Below are 18997 nucleotides of genomic sequence, written 5' to 3'. Positions count from 1 at the left end.
TTGAAGAAGGCCCCGGTCCTAGAGGCAACGTTGACCCTAAGTCACCCCGTGGCCAGGGCACACCCCCTCCCATGCAGTCCTAGGAAAACAGAATGAGCCCAAAATGCCTCCCCACAGGGACATTCTGTGGTTCTCAGCAGAGATGGGCAAACAAGATTAGGTGCTGTCTACTTTTCCCTAGTCACGGCCACATTCTCTCCATTAGCATGTGGTCTGGGATCCGATCTCCCTGCGTCCAGACTCGGGGTCATGTCCCCAGAATCAGAGCACCAGCGATCAAGGCAGTCCCCAGGGACGAGCACGGTACCCTGGCTCAGCCCTCTGCTTTGCCAGGTCCCGAAAGCCTGTGGGAGCAGACGGCCAGGCTGGGGACCCATTCACTGAGTCCCAGGCTGTGGGGCAGAAGTGGACCTGGCCAGCCCGGCTCCTCACGGGCTCCCACCCTCTCCCAGAGGACTGGTGGAGGTGGGTTCCTCGAATGGCCACCGGCTGCATTCCTGCGGGGGGAGCTTTGGTGAGGCTGGTGGGAAATCACAGCCAGATGTCAAGGAGGAACCGTTGGGCGGCCTTTCCACCTCCCCCTGGACGAATCCAGCTGGTGAAGGCACGGCTGTAACTGGAGATGAGCTGAGGCCTGGGGACAGGGTGGAGACCCTGCCCACATGCCCTCCTTCCATCCAGGGCACCCACCGGGGCTGTGCCTCCCTTCAGACTGAAGCCACCCGGCGGGTCCGCAGCCCGAGGCACCAGCCTGGGGTGGGGAACGGAGGGGGTCATTGCTCTGGGCTCTCCCATAGCTGCGGCTGCCCACCGCCTGCAGCCCCGGGCTCTGCTGCACCTGTCCCCCCACACCTGGGGAACGGAGCTGTGCAGGGACCTCAGGGGGCAGCCGTTCCTTCTCCTCCTCGCTGACCGTGAACACGCTGCCCAGTCCCTCCAGCCTCCAGTTCCTCACAAGAACATTACTATGCACAGGATCCCCTCATTTTTTATGGCTGAATGACATTCCCTTGCGTTGACACCACGGCCTCTTGCACTCACTCACACACACGTGGACACTTACGCTGCGTCAACCTCCTGGCTTTTGTAACTAGAGCTGCAGTGAACGAGGCAGCTGCTTTCAGGTAAGCGATCTCACCTTCTTTGGGCGTATTTCCAGAGGCGGAGCTGCCGGATCATACGGGACATCTGTCTTCAGGGTTTTGGAGAACCTACGTCCTGTATTCCTAGGGTCTGCCCCCATTCACGTTCCCAACAACAGCCCGCAAAACTTCCCTTTCTCCGCGCCCTCACCAACAGCTGTTACTTCTGGGCTTTTCCAGAGCCGCCCTGACAGGTGCGAGGTGGGAGCTCATTGTGGTTTTCACTCATCATTTTGATGTGCTCGTGTTTTAATGTTTTTTTTTTTTTTTTTTCTCCTGAGATAGAAGTTCTGTGGGAACAGGGCTGTGTAGGTCACATAAGTCCCATACGCCCATACCCTATAGCCAGAGTTCCCGGCTCCTGGGGAGCATTTCATCAGGATTTCCTGAACCGATGAGGAGAAAACCCCGTAGCAAAGCTATCAGATGGGTTTCTCATCCCCATGTTCCAGGTGAGCGCTTATGCGACGTCCCCGGGGACACACGGGCAGCCGAGAAGAGCGACCGTGGGCATGTGTCCAACACTCGCTCTGGGCCAGGGGGCTCCTCTCTGGGCCAGACGCTGCCCGGAGCGTTTTCTACATAATTTGCACAGGGTGGGGAGGGATTGGTATTAGTAATAGCCATCGTGCAGACAGAGAAACCAAGTGCAGGGGCTACATAATCAGTAGGGAGGTGATGGATGGCAAACCCAGATGTCAGCTCCGGGCTTCTAGGAAGGAGGCAGGGAGGGAAGGGGGGAGAGCAAGAGAGAAAATCCTCGACACCCCAGAGTTCTAACAGGTCCTCACTGAGGGCTTTCTGGCTCCCTCTTCCTTTTCGTTTTTCTCCCAATGTTTAAAAATTGAAGTATAGGGGCGCCTGGGTGGCTCCGTGGGTTAAGCCTCTGCCTTCAGCTCAGGTCATGATCCCAGGGTCCTGGGATCGAGCCCCACATCAGGCTCTCTGCTCAGTGGGGAGCCTGTTTCCCCTTCTCTCTCTGCCTGCCTCTCTACTTGTGATCTCTCTCTCTGTCAAATAAATCCATAAAATCTTTTAAAAAAATTGAAGTATAGTTGAAATACAGTATTATGTTAGTTTCAGGTGTACAGCATAGGATTCGACATCTTTATGCATTACGAAGTGATCGCTGTGGTAAGTGTAGTCACCACCTGTCACCACACACGGTTATTACGTAATATGGATGTATTCCCTGTGCGGGACTGTTCATCCCCGTGACTTCTGGACTTTACAACTGGAAGCCGGTCCCGCTTAATCCCGTCCACCCATTTCACCATCTGCGACCCCCCTCGGGCGACCACCTGCTGGTTCTCTCCCCGCACCTGTTCAAGCTCCTAGACCAGCAGGCCAGAGCAGCCCACAGGGGCTCCACTCATTCCCACTCCCCTGCTCACCTATTTTCCTGTTGTCTATAACACTTCCGGTGAAGACAAATTTTTTTTTAAATTAAAAAAACTTTTTTTTTAGAGGCGTAAGGCCCTTTGCAGCTTCTGACGAACAAACGTCTTGGGGACCGCGGAGCCTTCAACGCCCTGGGCCAGGCCCTGTTGCCCACCCGAGACAACGGAATGTGTGACACGGGCTGATTACCTGTTTGAGGCTGGAACGGTCGGCTGCCGAGCCACCGTCCCCCTGAGAGGTTTCTAGTCACCCCTCCCTGCGTGTGGACTGCGCGGTCACTCTCACACAAAGCAGGAAGGAGGGTGAGAAGCTGGCCTGCCTCCAACCCAAACCCCGCCGGCCAGGGCCCCTTTCCCTCCCATTTTTGCCACCTCCTGAGCCTGCTGTGACAGGTGGAGACGTCTGCAGTCCATTTTACCTCTAGGTGTGCAGAGACGTAGTGCTACACGGCTGATTTTCATTTGCAAGGACTACATTTCTGCGCCAAGGATGCCAGGCATGAGGAAACAGCCCCAGGAGCTGGCTGGGGGCTCGGCCTCCTGCACCTTTACTCGTCAGTCGTGTGCCTTCTCAGGGCTCTGGCAGATGCCTCTCTGAGGCAGCGAATGTGGGGACAGAGGGGACAAGGTCTACAATCACTCAGGCTGTACAAACTACAGGCAGGCACAGAATCTTTGCAATGTGCAAATGTGGTAGCTTTCTGCGTACCGTTTTCCAGAGAAGGAAACTGAGGGCATGTCTTCTGCCCAGATGCACACAGCTGGTAAACAGCAGAGCGGTGTGTGTGTGTGTGCACATGCGTGTAAGTGTGTACACACATGATGTACATCTGAGCAAGCTCATGTGTGTGAGTCTGAGCCAGTGTGATGTGTGTGTGTGCATGTGTGTGTGTACATATACACGTGTGTGTCCAAGCCAGCATGTGTGCATGTGGGTGTGTGTCTGAGCCATCGTGTGTGTGCGTGTGTGCCTTGTGTTTCAGTGTCTGCGTTTATGTGGGGGAGGCGTGGGTGGATTAAACTCAGAGAAGCCAGAGTCTGTAATTAAAAGGACAAAGACAGACACGTTGTGCAGCACAACCAGTCCCAGTCACCTAGAACACACTGCGCTGACAGTGGATTTCCTTCAGTCTTCCGGTAAGTGTGAAGTTTTGCCAGAAGCATTGCAATTCATCAGCCGTGTTTCTTGGAAAGCCCCTGGACACTGTGTAAGCCCCGTGTCCCGCTTGCCCTCTGGCAAGTGGGATGGACGTTCAGCTAGAACAAGGTCAGCTGCAGGATGTGTGAGCCACTCGGAAGTGCAGAATTTCTCTGTGTCTTTAATTACATGGATGTGTATTTATACACAGACATACAGACCATGTGTATGTATATGTGTCTTTTGCAAGTAGTGCCAATCTAGTTGTGGCCACCATACTTTATCCCTCTATCAACCCTATATGAAAACCACTGTGGGAAACACAGAGCCCGGCTTCCATGAGCTGGAATGCTTGGCATGACATGGTCCCAGTCAAAGGGACGCCCACGCCCGCGTGGATGCTTACGTGGCATGGCACCAGGGAAGGGTGCTGGGGCTGGCTCAACGTCCTCCAGCCAGGCAGCAGCCAGGGGACGATGCTGATTCATACCTGACCCCGGGGCCCATCCGCTCCAGTTGGGACACGAATCCTTGTCTGAGGCCAGGGAGGGTGGGAGGTTTTCCTAAAGATCTCAGGTGACCCTCAAAATGACAAACAGAGGAGGCATCCACAACAGCGGCACACGGCGGGGATAGCACGATGGTGACCAAGACACTGAGGAGATGGGAGAGGGGTCCTCTAAAGGGAATCCCCCCCACCCCACTCAGCATCCAAGGAGGAAGCCGCGGTCCCATAAATTACCGTAGGGTCACAGAGCTCACGGCAGTGACTTCAGGTTTCCAGCCATCCCATCAGAACGCACTGTCAGGGGTCAGCAAGCTTCTTCTGCAAAGGGTCAGACTGCAAACAGCCTTGGTGGCTCACGCAGCCTCTATCACAAGTACTCAGCTTGAGGTCGTGGTGTGAACACAGCCACACACAGTATGTGAACAAGCTGACAAGCTGTAGTCCAACAACACTCAATTCTAACAACCAGTGTCTGGGCAGGGGGGGCCTGCGGGCTGCCCCCTGCATTTGATCCAGAAGGATCTCATGTGCCTGAACAGGCCAGTGTCCTGCCCAGAGCTCCCGACTCGTGAACTTCGAGACTCTGCTGGGGTCCCTTCCTGGACAGGGAGCTCAGATCCCGCTATGTTAGGTTCGGGCACTCTGATTTTTGGCATGTTCTAGCTCATATAGACGTGACCTAAATAGTAAGTATGACAACACAATGACAAGAACCACCATCAATTAGCTGCCAGACCAGTAAGTATCATCGCAGTTTCACAGACAAAGAAATCAAGTCTCCGAGACATGAAGTCTGGCCCAGGGGCCCCGGCTAGCAGGTGGCAGGGCTGGGACTCCTCCCTCCACCCTCAGTCATGCCTTCTCACAGGGGCCATATCTCCTCCGGGGCGGGGGGGGTGTGGACAAGAACGCTGCTTCAAGGGAGGGGGTGAGCAAGTCTGAGAGACCCACGGGCTCGGGCGCTCCGAAGCTCAAGCAGCATAAACAGACAGCTAACACACGTCTGCGTTCAATTCCAGAGAAGGAGACAGCTGGGAGGAAATGCAATATGTATGTAGGGTCCTTTGGAGGGACGCGACCAAAAAAAATGGTTGAAAAACACAGCCCTACATGAGAAGTCTTTAGCTCAATCGTCTTTCTGGAAAATAGTACATGTACACCTGCTCACATGCACACATAGAATGCACACATATGTATAATGCATGTAATTCACACATGCACATGTAAATCATACGCTCCACACACGTGTACGTACGTGTGTGTATACACGCGTATATGCATGTATATAAGCATGTAGTATTAGTATTAGTATTTAGTACATGTATTTATTACACATATGTAGTAAAAGCAAACACTGCATAGCAGGTGCTCAGGGCCACCCTGAGCCGAGCGCTTCCCTCGCCTCCCAATACCCTCACAATTAAATCCTCACAATAACCTCCAAGGTAGAGAAGGTGTCAGCACTATCTTTGTATGGCTGCACACAAGGCCACTTAGAGGGGAGGAAACTGAGGGCAGGCAAACAGAGCTGGGTGTGGCGGGTGCCGGCTGGGGCAAGGTGTGACCACCCTGATGGCTCCTCACCGTCGAGGGGAAGAGCCCGTAGGAACACAGGTGCGCGGGCACACGCGGGGTTCTGCACAAGGAAGACAGTATGGCACCACCACGGGAAGCCAGGACCCAGAAGTGGGGGGTGGTCTGTTCAGAGAGTAGAGGGTATGGGGGCACACGCCCCTCCCACCGCAGCAGGACAGCAACCCGCCCCCGCCACGCCGCCCCAGGCTCCACGGAAGCTAGGGGCAGAATGTCTGGTTTTGACACAGGAGTTCTTCGGGTTTAGGAAGAGACAGGAGTCAGGCAGGGACATGCTCCAAACAGCTCCCAGGGATCCTCTCCAGCCATGGGCCTGGCCGGACCATCCCTCTCCCTGATGTATGCCAATTACATGTAACTGATGGGTGGTTTTCAGTTTTTCATCATTTTCAGTCACTGTCTAATAACATTTCCCAGCACATAATCAGAATTAAGTAACCCCGTTACTATTTCGAGGGGGTGAGCTCGATCACAACAAGTTTTCCCAGGAGGAACTCCCGGTGACCTTTAGGCAAAGGGCGGGCCCAGGCAGAATTGCTTCTTGAGGCTGACGTGGTCCCGAGGGCCAAGCCACAGACATCCACGTGGCGGCTCCAAACCCACAGCTCAGGCTGCCACAGACTCCTCCCGGGCCTTTGGGTCCACCCGGAGGACGAGCTGGGTCTGGTGGCCACACACACGTTCCCAGGTATGTGTATGTGTGTGTGTCCCGACCGCACCACCAGCCTCTGGGAAGGCAGAGGGACGTGGGGATGGAGGCGGATGCAGGAAGAACGGGTCACTGGGGACAAGGCCAGCTGCGGGCTGTGCCTTCTCGATGGCTATAAGACTCAGGTTCAGAGGAGACGCGCTCCAAAGAAATTCTCAGGCTGGCCGTGCCACCCAGGCATGCCAACAGGCAGCCCCAGAGCCCTCCCCTGGGGCGTTATTGCTGGGTCTTCAAGGGGACAGATAATTCCAGGGGTTTGAAGTGGACCCAGCTTCCGGCCAAAAAAAGACTCGTGGCTGGATTCCTTCTTCTCCACAAACTTGGGAACGTGAAGCCAGCAAACCAAGCCTCAGTTTCCACCTCCTGAAGTGGAAGATACCAACACTCTCCTTCTCCCACGCTCCCCTCCAAGCACTCGGAGTGCACACCTACCCCAGGCCCTTGGCTTTCACCGCTGCCTCTGCCTGGAACTTGAGATGTGGATTGCTGCTGCCTGTCATCCCAAGCTCAGCTCAATTCTTGACAAGAGGCCTCTGGAAATGTCACTCTAAAAGCAGAATCACAGATGTCTCACTCAAGGAGGAGCCCCGTGCCTCAGAACCATGTCTGCGAGAGAATAGGGCACTGGTTAAAATGTGTTGGAAGGGGGCGCCTGGGTGGCTCAGTGGGTTAAAGCCTCTGCCTTCAGCTCAGGTCATGATCCCAGGGTCCTGGGATCAAGCCCTGCATCGAGCTCTCTGCTCGGCAGGGAACCTGATTCTCCCCCTCTCTCTGCCTGCCTCTCTGCCTACTTGTGATCTCTCTCTGTCAAATAAATAAATAAGATCTTAAAATAAAATAAAACGTGTTGGAAGAAATAGCCCAGTACTATAGACAGTCCTTAAAACACCCACGCTTGTGTCACGGTATCTTTAAAGGTCTATGCCGTCCGTCCCCAATTATATCAACAAGTTGTGTTATTTACCTATAATACACTACAAAAAGAAAAAAAAAAGAGGACCCATTTTCAAGTGAACATAATCATTCATTCATTCATAAGGTGAAATTTCCCATTGATAACCACAGCCAAGAGCACAGCGAGCCCTCGATGGCCAGAGCGCCCAGGGCTGGGTGCCCCGCGTGCTGTCACAGCAGATGAGGGGCGTGAGGAGGCGCTCGCCCCCACACAGGGATTGGAGACTCGGGGACGGGAGCTGAATGAACGCAGGCACCCACTAATTAAATGCAGAGCTGGGGTGTAGATGCCGGCATTTTTCTAGCGAGAGCCACAGGTGAACAGTAAAACTAATCTCCCTGCCACAGGAGATAAGTCAGGCCCCCTCTGCCCACACCCTCTCCCCCACTTCTGCCACACTGGTACACAGAGCCTCCCGCCACCCGGACGCCCTCTGGGACAGCAGCACAGGTAAGCACCAACACACCAGCAAGAGACGCAGACCGAGGGGGGTGCCCACGTGTCACATGACAAAGCCCCGCAGAGCACGGGACGGGCCACTCGGCGCTAACCCACGCCAGCATCCCAGCCCAGCTGTCCGAAAGCCGGAAGACAGTAACCCAGGACGGTGCCCCTGCTCGTGGGGAGAGGGGAGGGAGGACCACCGCCGAGCATCCCCGAAATAGAAGGAGGCGGAGGTCTCAGCTGTGGCCGGCCGGCGTTCCACAGGCTCACTCACTGCCACCCGATACGCTATATAAAGGTTGTTTTGTGGCCACGACTGAGCCTGGGGTGGAGAAGGTTCTTAATTACAGCCAGTGCTGTGGGGCTGGGCCCGTCCCAGCCTCCGCCCCACGCACTGCAGGAAGCCAGGCTGAGATTACGTCCTCTGGGGACCCGCTCAGGCCACAGAGGCAGGAGCCAGTGCCGTGACACAGGGGCCCCTCCCTGCAGGAAGCCCAAGGCCGGGCATCAATGAGCCACATAGATATCCTGAACTCCATTCAAGAACTCAGCATGCAGCCGCTGGCCGCCGGGTGAGCCAGGCCGGCGCGGGGCACCAGCTCGGTTCAGTATCAAAACTCCAAAGGATGGCAGCGGGGCAGCCTGACCAGCCCGACTCCCAGGCGGTGGGCGCTGAAGGGAATGGACACAGAATCCCTGGCTCCCTGGGATCCTGGGCAAGCCGTGTAGACCTCCTGTGGCTCAGGGCCGTCCACAGAACAGGAGAAACCAGGAACCCCGTGTTGGGAATTTGGGGAGACATCCCTGACATGGAGGATTGGAAAACTCTCCCTAAATATCCCAACTTACTGGAAGGAACTCAGGACCTGGGGCAAACAGGACAGGGTTCGGCTCCCAGGGCTGCCTCTCGCCCGCTCGCTGGGCCATTGGGGGAGTGAGTCGAACCCAGTCCTCACTGATGCTCGGTAACCCCAGTGCCAACCGACCCTGGGCTACACACGGACTCTGACAGAGGGGGTACACACAGGCTAAGTCACAAAGGGGCCAGAACAAAAAACAGTAGAACTAGGTATCCTGCTGGCAGCCATGTGCCAGGTGGTAGGTTATGCAGCTAGAATTCGAATGGAGCTCTTAGTCGAGCATTCCACACAGGTGGCCCCGGGGCATTTGGACAGAGAAACTTCCACTATGGCCACCCCAAGGAATCTGTCCGATCTCAGGCCCGTTCCTGCTCCCACGCTGTCCTCTCCTCAGCTCACCTGGTCACTCTCAGCTGGGCTTCTAGACCAGACCAGCCACTGCCCCCAGCTCCCAGCCCACACTGCCTCTGGCTGGGGGGCTGCTGCACCCCACCCCAGACAGGGGCCCCTTGCTTCCTGTGCACTGACCCGGGGGGTTCAGCTTCCCCCTGAAAGGGCAGCCCCGGGGAGCCTGCTGTCCCTTGGAGCCACCCCCCACCCTTCGACAGCCAAGCGCTGGATGGAAAAGCACGGGCTCTGTATGCGACAGGACCTCAGCTCGGCGGTGGCGGCATGGAAGGGGAGGGCAGGGGAGGAGCACGAAAAGCCTCACATGTGGACTCCGGATGTGATAGTAAAGTTTCTAGCAGCCACGTTTGAAAAAGTAGAAGAAACAGGTGAGATTAATTTTACTAATACATTGTATGTATCCCTAAATTCCCCAAATATGCATATTTAAATACATACTCAATAGCAAAGATATTCATGAAACGCTTTCTTTGTCATCCTGTCTACAAAAGCTGGTGTGTACAGTCCCTGTGGCACTTCTTGGTTGGGACCAGCACCTGACTAGTCAAGGCCCACCCACGCTGGCAGGTACAGGGCTGGAGCATCACTCCCTGTGTGCAGAGCTCAGTGTCGACATTCCCTTGCAGGGCTGGGTGAGGAGTGGGGAGAGAGTGGAATGCAAAGTGCTGTCAGCGTTTGGTGATTGGAGAACAGCAGACTTCCTGGTTCCATTCACCCCAGCGGAGCCCAATCAGGGTCCCGCTCCTGTGCATCTGTCCCACCCGATGAGGCAGGGGGACATCTCCGGTATGATTCTGCCCAACCCAGCCAGCGTGCCTTTTCCAGACGCTCATCACCTTCAGAATCTAACCCTTTATCTCCGCTCATTAATATATAGATAAGTTCAGTATTTCAGTTCATGTTGGGTTTGATTTCAGGTTTGCGGAATATTCCTAACCTCCGTGTTTGGAAGGTGCTGAATCGTTGCACACGTGCCTCTAACATGCCCACAGCAACAGAAGCACGGTACGAACCCAGCTTCCCACCCGATTCCCTTTAAGCGACATTTAAGCGGCTCCTTTACACCCCAAGCCCTGTTCCGGGCACTCGGAAACCGCAAGGAGTAGACCTGGCCCCCGCGAAGCTTGTTCTTGTGTGTGAAGGCAGACCCCAGGCAGATAAACAACCAGCCACGTGAAGCTGTGGGTGGTAACCAGGGTCCACATGCCGTCATGGACTTAGCTGCCACATTCCTACTGCCCCGAGTAGACAAAAGCTTCTCAAGGGGAGAAGAATGTCAGACCCCTCACCGCATCCCGGAAACCCAGCAAGGGCCCCAGCGGGGAGTCCCTCGGTGTGCGGTTGCTGAGTGAATGAATGAATGAATGAATGAACCGTTACTACAATGTCTGCTGGGTTGCTGAAGACTGCATGAATGCATGACTTGATCCAATTGGATGACTGCGACCCAGCACCCCTGTTGAATGAATGAGTCACTAGGTTGGATGGAACTGAAGGACGGCCACACCAAACACCCCACGCCGTTCATCTGTGATTTTCCAGACCATCGAATGAAGCCCCCATTCAGGAGAGCCCCGGTTTGGGTTCCGAAGTCACCCAGAGAGATCCCGGGTGTGTGCAGGGATTTCTGGTCGTGTGAAGCTTTGGTTTTGTGATGCTCCTTGATTTCATCTTACTACATATATTTCAGTATGTTACTGTTAGCTATTTTGTTTTGTTTTGCTTTCTTTCTAATTGAAGCAATTGTAAGGGGATTTTGTTTCATTTGTCACCAGAACCGAGCAGGCCTGTAGTCAACTTACAGCTGTATTTACAAAAACGGATTCCCTCTAGACGACTGAGCATAACTTACATCTTACATCTATTTAGGTTTTTGGAAGAGCCTGGCTACTGGGAGTTTTCTTAATGTTATCACGGGGGACATGCGGTGTCCCCAGCTAGCTGGCATCCGGTTCCCCTTTTCTTGGTTGTGGCCCTCAGTGACTCTGCGTGGGTCAAACCCCTTTCCTTGAGGAACTGGAGTGGGCATGGTGACAAGGATGGGGTCATGTGATTTCGGGCCCAAACAGTCAGCCTCTTTCCACTCCAAAGCCACAGTGTTGGTCTGGGGAGAGCCGCAGGCCCACACTTGTCTGTCAGACCAAATCCAGGCCTCCTGGGCCATGGTCTCATGGCTCCTGGCCCTACGATTCACTAGAGGTACTCCCAGTGCGCCCTCCCACAGCTATTCTCGCCTCCTCTGCCCTCCCACCGCAGGAGGCTGGCCCCTGGGACGCCATCACTTGGACCCCTTATGGGCTGCCATCAGACAGGCTTAGGCCAGGGGAGAGGGGAGACGAAGGGAGGGGACAGAGGGCAGGGGCTTCCTTCCTGCTCCCTCTAGGCCACCACTGAGGCAGCAGCTGTCCTCGCTGAGGTGACTCCAGCCCCTTCCATCTCAAGGGGCTCTTGCCATCAGCCCCCTTTTCCCACGGTCCATTCCTGGGGGCTCAGTATCCCTCACTGACCTCACCTGTCTCTTGACAAAGCCTTCATCAGCGCCTCTGCCGTGGCCCATGCGTGCTAGGACCCGGACGTACAAGCCTGCCAGGAACAGTTAGCACCAAGGAGAAACCAGAGAAGGAGTGGAATGAGCCCCAGCCTCATCCTTCAAGCCTGCCTGACCTCTGACCCTTTCTGTCGCGTGTGATATGAATTTACTTTATTCCCCAAGCTAGTGACAGCGGGGCCTCTACTGCCTGTGATCGAAAGCACAGTGCCTGACTCAGAATGGAGGTCGGTGAGCACAACGAGGCCAGCACGTGGAGGCTGACGGCCTCGATTCCGTCCCCAGCCCTGCCCTTCTATTACCTGGGAAACAAGTCCCTGTGACTCCGCCTCTCCGGAGCTGTTCCCACCAATCCCACAACCACGCCCTGAGCTTGGAAATTCTTCAAAATTTAGATTCTGCCTGGCCAACATCTAGAACCCTCTGAACCAAGGCTGGCAGGATGATAAAATGCCAGTGGGCAGGGGCTAGAGGAATGCCCTGAATTAAACTGTTCTGGGTTCATAGCTGGTGCAAAGACCGCTGCGCCAGCATGTTGGACTTCTGCCTCCTGGCTGGGCCTGTGGTCCGGTGTCTGGCTCTCATCACCCCAGAGGTCAATCCTGAGCCCCGGCCCTCCTAGCCTCTCTCTCCTGCCTTCCTGCCCTCTCCCATCTTGGTACAGCATCCCTCTGGCTTCCTGCAGAGGGCCTAGGAGCTGTCCCTCCCGGGACCTCAGCAGGCTGCACGCTTGTATCTGTGAGAAGGAGGTCACCATAATCTATGTGGTTATAATGAGGGTCAAGTGAAAGTTCACAGCCGATGCCTCGTACACTACGGGAGGCTTTCCTTCCCTCAGCGCTCAGGGCATCTATTTCATCATCTGTGGAACGGGGCTAGTCCTCAGTGCTCCGTCCACCCCCAGCACTGTTTGTCCTCCGAATTTCTCCAGCAGCCCTGCAAAGGGTTTCCTTGGGTCCTGCTGGCCTGTCAGCATTCCGCTCTCAGACCTGATGGTGTCATACCCCTACGCGAAACCCTGCCACACCTGATCTCAGCACCCAAGCCCTCCTCTATTGAGAACGTGACAATCACACAAAGCCACCAACCCCAGTCCCCAAAGTGACCGCAGCCACACGGCTCCATTACACTTCCTTGACTGTGTCATGCCATCCTTCAATCCCTCAACCTATAGCTCAGGCATGTCCTCCTCCAGGAAGCCCTCCCTCCTTCTCAGCGTCATCACCGAACACAACCACGAGAGGACCCCATGAGATTCTGTGACCTTTATTAAGGTCACGCCCACAGTATTATGCCCCTTTTTATGTGTCTCTTTTGCCATCTAGACTATGAACACTCCAAGAGCAGGAGTTTTGTCTGATCTTTTTCAACAGGCCCAGAAATCAGCACAAGGCCACACAAAAACTAGATCCCCAATTAGTATCTATGAATAAATAAGTAGAAGGAGAGATTAAGTGAGCCAAGGGAGAAGGGTCACAGAGTGGTACGGAGCAGGAGGGCGTCGGGTGCCAGACACAGTTTAGCTGTTTTCTCCCAGGGCTGCAAGCCAGGACCGTCCCTGCGACCAGGCCCCTGCCGCTCTGCCAAGTCACGCCCAGCTGCTCCCGCCACCAGCCACCACCCCAAGGCTTCCCTGTCCCCGGCGAGCTGTGACCCTCTGAGCTTCTCCCACCCAAGGAGGCTCAGTCCCCGGAAGTAGTCGGCAAAACAGAGGCTGAGACCCTGCTCCCAGCCCCCAGCTGCTGGCCGGGAGAGGGGTGTTACCGAACATTGTTCATGACCCAGGAAGGACAACTGTCATCCCAATGAAGCAGGCAGAACAGAAGCTGGACAAAGACGGGTGCACAAAAACCCACTTCACCCTTCCTGTCCTGTGCAGCAGGCTGTCCTGAGAATGACCCAAGGTTCTTAGAGGTCAGCCTTCAGGGTCAGAAGCCCAGCGGCTGTCAGCTCCCTGCCTGGGCCCAACCCCCGCCCCGGCCCATAACCAGCCACAGTAGACAGATTCCAGACTGCCTCGGGTTATCTCATCTCCAAACGGCTCACTGGGGGTCACTGCTACAGTCCAGAAGCCTGTCTGCGCCCACTTCCTTACACCACCCGTCCCGCAGTCCCTTGGAAGAAGAAAGGGGCCTGCTACAGTTCACCTGCCATGTGCTCCCGAAGGGCTTTGCGAGCCGGGGCTCCGACTTGGGCGGCACCGTAGGGGAGCAGATGCGTCCCCACTACAGAAACGGGAGATCAGACTCCCTGGCATCCAACTCCCTCCAGGTCTGGGGTGGGGTGGGGGGGTGCCGAGAAGCCAGCCCTCTTTAATTTCCTTCCGGCCTGCGCCCTGGAGGCGGGGCTGGGAGAGGACCCAGGTGTGCGCCCTCCCAGGCGCAGGGCTACATGCCAGACTGGTTCTCGCTTTCCTCGGTGACAGAGCCCCTGGCCCATGCGCCTCCGCGCAGCCCTGCCACCTGCCAGCGGGCAGCTGGGGGCTCCCCTCTGTCCGGGCCCCACGCCCCGCGCACACTCACTTTCGCACAGGCGACGCCTCAACTTGCCCCGGATCTTGTCGATGGCGTTGAAGTCGGACACGTGGAAGACGTGGGCGGACTTGGGCTTGGAGGCGATCTCCTCCAGCTCCTCCTTGAGCGCCGCCCCGACGCCCACGGCGAAGATGCGGATGCCCGCGCGGTGGGCGGCGGCCGCGGCGTCCAGCACCAGGTCCTGGCTGCGGCCGTCGGTCAGGAGGATGGCCACCTGCTTGAAGGCGCGGTCCCCGGGGCGGCCGCCGGCCTGCGGCGAGAAGCTGTGGCGCGTGATGAAGCGCAGCGCGTCGCCCGTGTTGGTGTTCCCGCCGTGGTAGGCCAGGTGCCGCGCCGCCGCCTTGACCGCCTCCCGCGAGCCGAACAGGCCCAGCTCGAAGGCGGTGGTCGGCCGGTCGCTGTAGCGCACGACCCCCACGCGCGTGCGGTCGGGGCCCACCTCGAAGGTGTCCACCAGGTTGGCCACCCACTGCCGGACCTTCTCAAAGTCCTCCTTGCCCACGCTGGAGGACGTGTCCAAGAGGAAGACCAGGTCGTAGTGGACAGTCTTGCAACCTGCAGGGGTGGGGTGGGGGGAGGAAGAGGAAGGGTGACCTGGGGCACACGGATTGGGAAAGGTCACCCTGGGGGGTGCCAGGGAGGGGGGCCCTTGCTTTCTGAACTGGCTTATGATGATGAGGGTCCCCATGGCTGCTGTGGGGTCCAGCTGCCAATATGTGTTGTTGCATGAAAGTAGTCAACGTTCACAGAACGCCGCTCTATCAATTTCTTCAATAGCTTTTGTTTTGGTCACTTCAATAGCTTTTGTTTTGGTGACTTGTTTTTTAAACCTGCTGCAACGAACACATGCTCTTTTCAGAAAAGGCCATCGGAAGAATGTTTTAACTGCTTATGTTTCCATCTACAGAGAGGTCACGCTGTTAGCCCACAGTGTATAAACCTAATTATCATTACGAATGCACGCGGGACCGTACCAGACGCACGGGCGCGCTGCTGTTTTCCCCGCATCCGGCAGTTGCTGGAAACCCTTTTCCAGTGTGACGATGCCGGTTTCCATGGCTGCAAGATGACACTGCTCAGAGCCCATAATTTGTTTAGCCCGTGCTCTCATGCTGGATGTTTAAATAGTTCCTGGATTCCAGTATTATAATTCATACAAAATATACTGCACTCCTATATTTTAAGTATAAATCTGCAGAAATTCTACAATGCTTTATAAAGATTGCATATTTTAACATAGAATACGCTTCTATTTTTATAAACTTTGTAAGTTTGAAAGTTATAAAACCTTATGATTGAACAGAAGAGGACACTGTATCATTTATTTCTCATCCTCAGCGCAACCCAGTGCTCAAGCGTGCTCACCCTCACTTCACAATTGGTAAGGTGAGGAAAAGGGTTTCCAAACTCCAGAGAGCTGGTAAGGTGAGGAAAAGGGTAAACTCCAGAGAGCTGCTCGACCATAACCATCAAGAAGCCTCGCTCTTGACTTTGACAGAATCTGAGGCTTGATCGTACCACCAGCAGCGGCTGACCAGGCCTCTAGAGCACCTGGCAAAAACATTTGTCTAGTAAAAACAAAATAAGAACAACAATAACAACAACAAAAAAAAAACCAAAACCAGTTAATTAAGTTGTCATGTTGGAAAAAGTACAAAAAAATCCCGTGATCGCCAGTGTGCAAGAGAAGGCAGCCACCTGTTCTTCCACAGGCCCTGGGCTCTGTCACACCCATTTTCAGAATTTAGAAGCCTATGAAAGACGGTGTCTTTGATCCGCCACTTCCAAATTCAGGGATTTACACTAATAAAACAATCAGATAAAGAGGAAGAAAAAATTTAAAAGCTATCTAAGAAGTTCATGCAGCACTGGCAAGCAAAATCCTGGAGCCCGCTCTGTGCTCTCCCTACAGAACCGCTCCCACGACCCTCCGCGTGAGCTCGCATGGGGCGGTAATCGGCGCTGCGGACTGCTGGCTTGAAGGAATCCTTATTTACCGACACAGACCCATTCTCCCAGTGTCTTGCTGAGTCTGAAAAGCTGTGTGTCAGTGTGATGTTTGTGTGTGGGACTGTGTCTGTACGGATCAGAGGATCTACAAAAAGACGTTGCTTACCTCTGGTAAGCAGAACTGTTAATATTTTGTATTTCTGATTTTATATTTATAAGCAATGAAGTAATTCAGAACACAGAAAAACAGTAATGCTGTATTTACAAACGCACACACACACACACACACACACAGGCACACACACTTCCCCATCGCACCCTACCCCAGTGCCTCTCGTGAATTTCCTGTACCTGCTTTTACCCTGAGTTCCTAAAATGCAAGTTGCGATCTGCTCTCGGGAGCGAGGTAAATCCTCGCCTTCCAGGATTGCTCCCTAACAGGATTAGAACTTTCCGAGTGTGTTTGCCCAGATGTGTGGGCTCAAGAGATAATTCCTGGGGAGTGTTTCTCCTTGACACAAAAGGTCATCCTTTTGTCTTTGGGACAATGATGTCCCAGCCTGTGCAAGGTAATTGCTGCTGTGGGCCAAGCAGGGCCCCGCCTGTGGGCTGTAATCCTTGAGCAAATTTGCGTTCAGGCTGCAGAAGGTTCATTGGCTCCGAGGCCTCCCCCAGGGGCCCTCCTGCACTCCCGCACTTTCTCTGCTGGGGGCTGCAGAGCAGACTGCACAGTGCGTGCATGAGAATGAGGTGTGCTCCCTCAGGAAGGGCTCTGACCTTGGTGGGGGTGCCCTCGGCTCCCCCACGGGCAGAGCCGGCGACAGCTCTCCTCTGGGCTGCTGTTCTCCAGGCTGTGAAATGAGGGCCGGGAAGGGATGGTTCTTGGGCCCTCCCAGCGTGTCGGCTGTGTGGGCTCTTGGGCTCATCTCTGCGGACAAAGAACCTGACGCCGCTCCCCTCCCGCGAAGCCCAGGCCGCGCACGGTCAGAACTGTCTCTCCAGCTAGCTGCGCTTTGAGAGCCTCAAGCAAGGAGGCGACTTGGGAAAATCAAGCAGAAGCACAAGGCCGGGCTTCTTGTTTTGCTTCCTCTGCAGGCTTGGGGGACACAGCATGGGCTCGGGTGGGCGCTTTCTTAGGGGCACCCTCCTCACCTGCTGAGGGGCGGGGGGGCTCGAAGCTATCCTAGATGCGGTTCCTCATCTGCAGAATGTGGTGGTTTTGCAGCCAGGACTCTCTCTGCCGCCCTGGGCCCGTCCCAGAGAGGCGTCCACCTGTGCCCCGGGGAGCCCAGACCATAGCCTCTGGGTGGGTGCCGTGACCCGCTCGTGTACCCGAGCCCTCCTTCACGTCTCCACACTGACGGCACCTTCTCCAGGAGGCCCTCAGACAGGTGGGCTAGACCGCTGTCCCATCACGCCTCACCCCTACTGCCCGGGTGCCTCTTCTCCAAGGAACTCCCCCTCCCTCATCTACTCCGGAGGCGTGTTCTCCTTGCGGTCCGGCCGCCTCCCCTGGCAGGCCTCCAGTGTGTCCATTTCTGCTGGAATGTGCCCCAAGGCCCTTCACAGGACAACGCAACACAGTCCTAGCCCAGCGCTCTGTCCCCAGAAGTCTGCAAGCACTCGACAGAGCCAAGCTCGCGGCACACTGTGCAGTCCACTTGGAACGTGGGTTTCGACAGCTCACGGGTCTCCTACACTCTCCCGCACACACACTCTCACACTCGCACATACACACCCTCAGACTCTTACACTCACATGCACTTTCGCATACGCTCACATTCACACACATGCTGACAGTCCCACACGCTATCTTCCACACTCAGTCACACACACCCCCCTCAGACGCTCTCACACTCCTGTACTCACTTTTACACACACACTCACTGTCATACACACTCACAGTTGTAGTCACACACTCACCCTCAGACTTTCACATGTATACACTCACTTTTCTACACTCTCCAGCTCTCACATTCACACGGTTTCTCACACACACCCCCACACACTCACCCAACTCACATTCTTGCACTCTCACTTTTACACACACACTCCGACAATTTCCTAACTCACGCAGTCACACACACCCTCAGACTCTCCCTCATACGCACACGTTTATACGCTCTCTCCAGCTCTATCACACATTCACACTCTCACACGCTCTCGCTCACACAGCACATGCCCTCAGTGGACAATGGGGTTCGACAGGCACTGACACCCACACTTGCTGGGTGGCCCACCTCCCTCTCTCTCAGGCCACAAGTCCCAGCTCACTCACAGGCACACGTCTGCACCCCACCCGCTCACACAATCACACTCACCTCGGACGCTTACAGTCACACTCACTTCCACCCCCCTGCTCACACATGCACACACACACTCACACGCGTGGACACACACACTGGCAGCTCGGGGCCCAGCCCCGCCTCATTCTACGGTGGCCCTACCTGCCCTCTGGGCCTGGGAGCCACTGTCCCCAGGCCACAGCAACAGCATCCACAGGAGACAGGCCGTGGCGTCCCCTCGCAGGCCAGCCGTGGCTCGCGCACGCATGTCTCGGCCAGGAAGAGACGGTGTTAAGATCTACTGGAACATACCCTGTGTGGAGAAGGACACACCTTTAGAGAAGGGCTTCAGGGCCATGAACCCAAAGTAGCGGCCCCAGGCCTGTGTGGGAGAAGGCCGCACCCCAGCCTCCCAACAGCCTTCAACCGATGCACACTCGGGACCTCCGAGCCACCATTCCTGGCCACGCAGGCCCATTCCTTGGCACCACCACCGTGTTCTGATCCTAATCTCTGCTTCTGA

The 18997-nt window shown here is 55.6% G+C and overlaps 1 protein-coding gene across 1 annotated transcript in view; it reads right to left on the bottom strand.

Moving 5' to 3' along the window:
* Window positions 1–18742, bottom strand: part of COL22A1 (collagen type XXII alpha 1 chain) — a gene marked incomplete at its 5' end in the record, with an annotated part of 228133 nt that extends 209391 nt beyond the window's left edge. Inside the window, 2 exons of the mRNA XM_080800193.1 lie at window positions 14228–14794; window positions 18637–18742. Of these exons, the coding sequence (XP_080656319.1) occupies window positions 14228–14794; window positions 18637–18742 (673 nt within the window). The remainder of the gene's footprint in view (window positions 1–14227; window positions 14795–18636) is intronic.
* Window positions 18743–18997: the final 255 nt, after the last annotated feature.

Source organism: Martes martes, assembly GCF_963455335.1.
Source record: "Martes martes genome assembly, chromosome: 4".
Taxonomy (NCBI): Eukaryota; Metazoa; Chordata; class Mammalia; order Carnivora; family Mustelidae; genus Martes; species Martes martes.
Note: the sequence above shows the minus strand (reverse complement) of the source record. Positions and strands in the feature narration are given on the sequence as shown.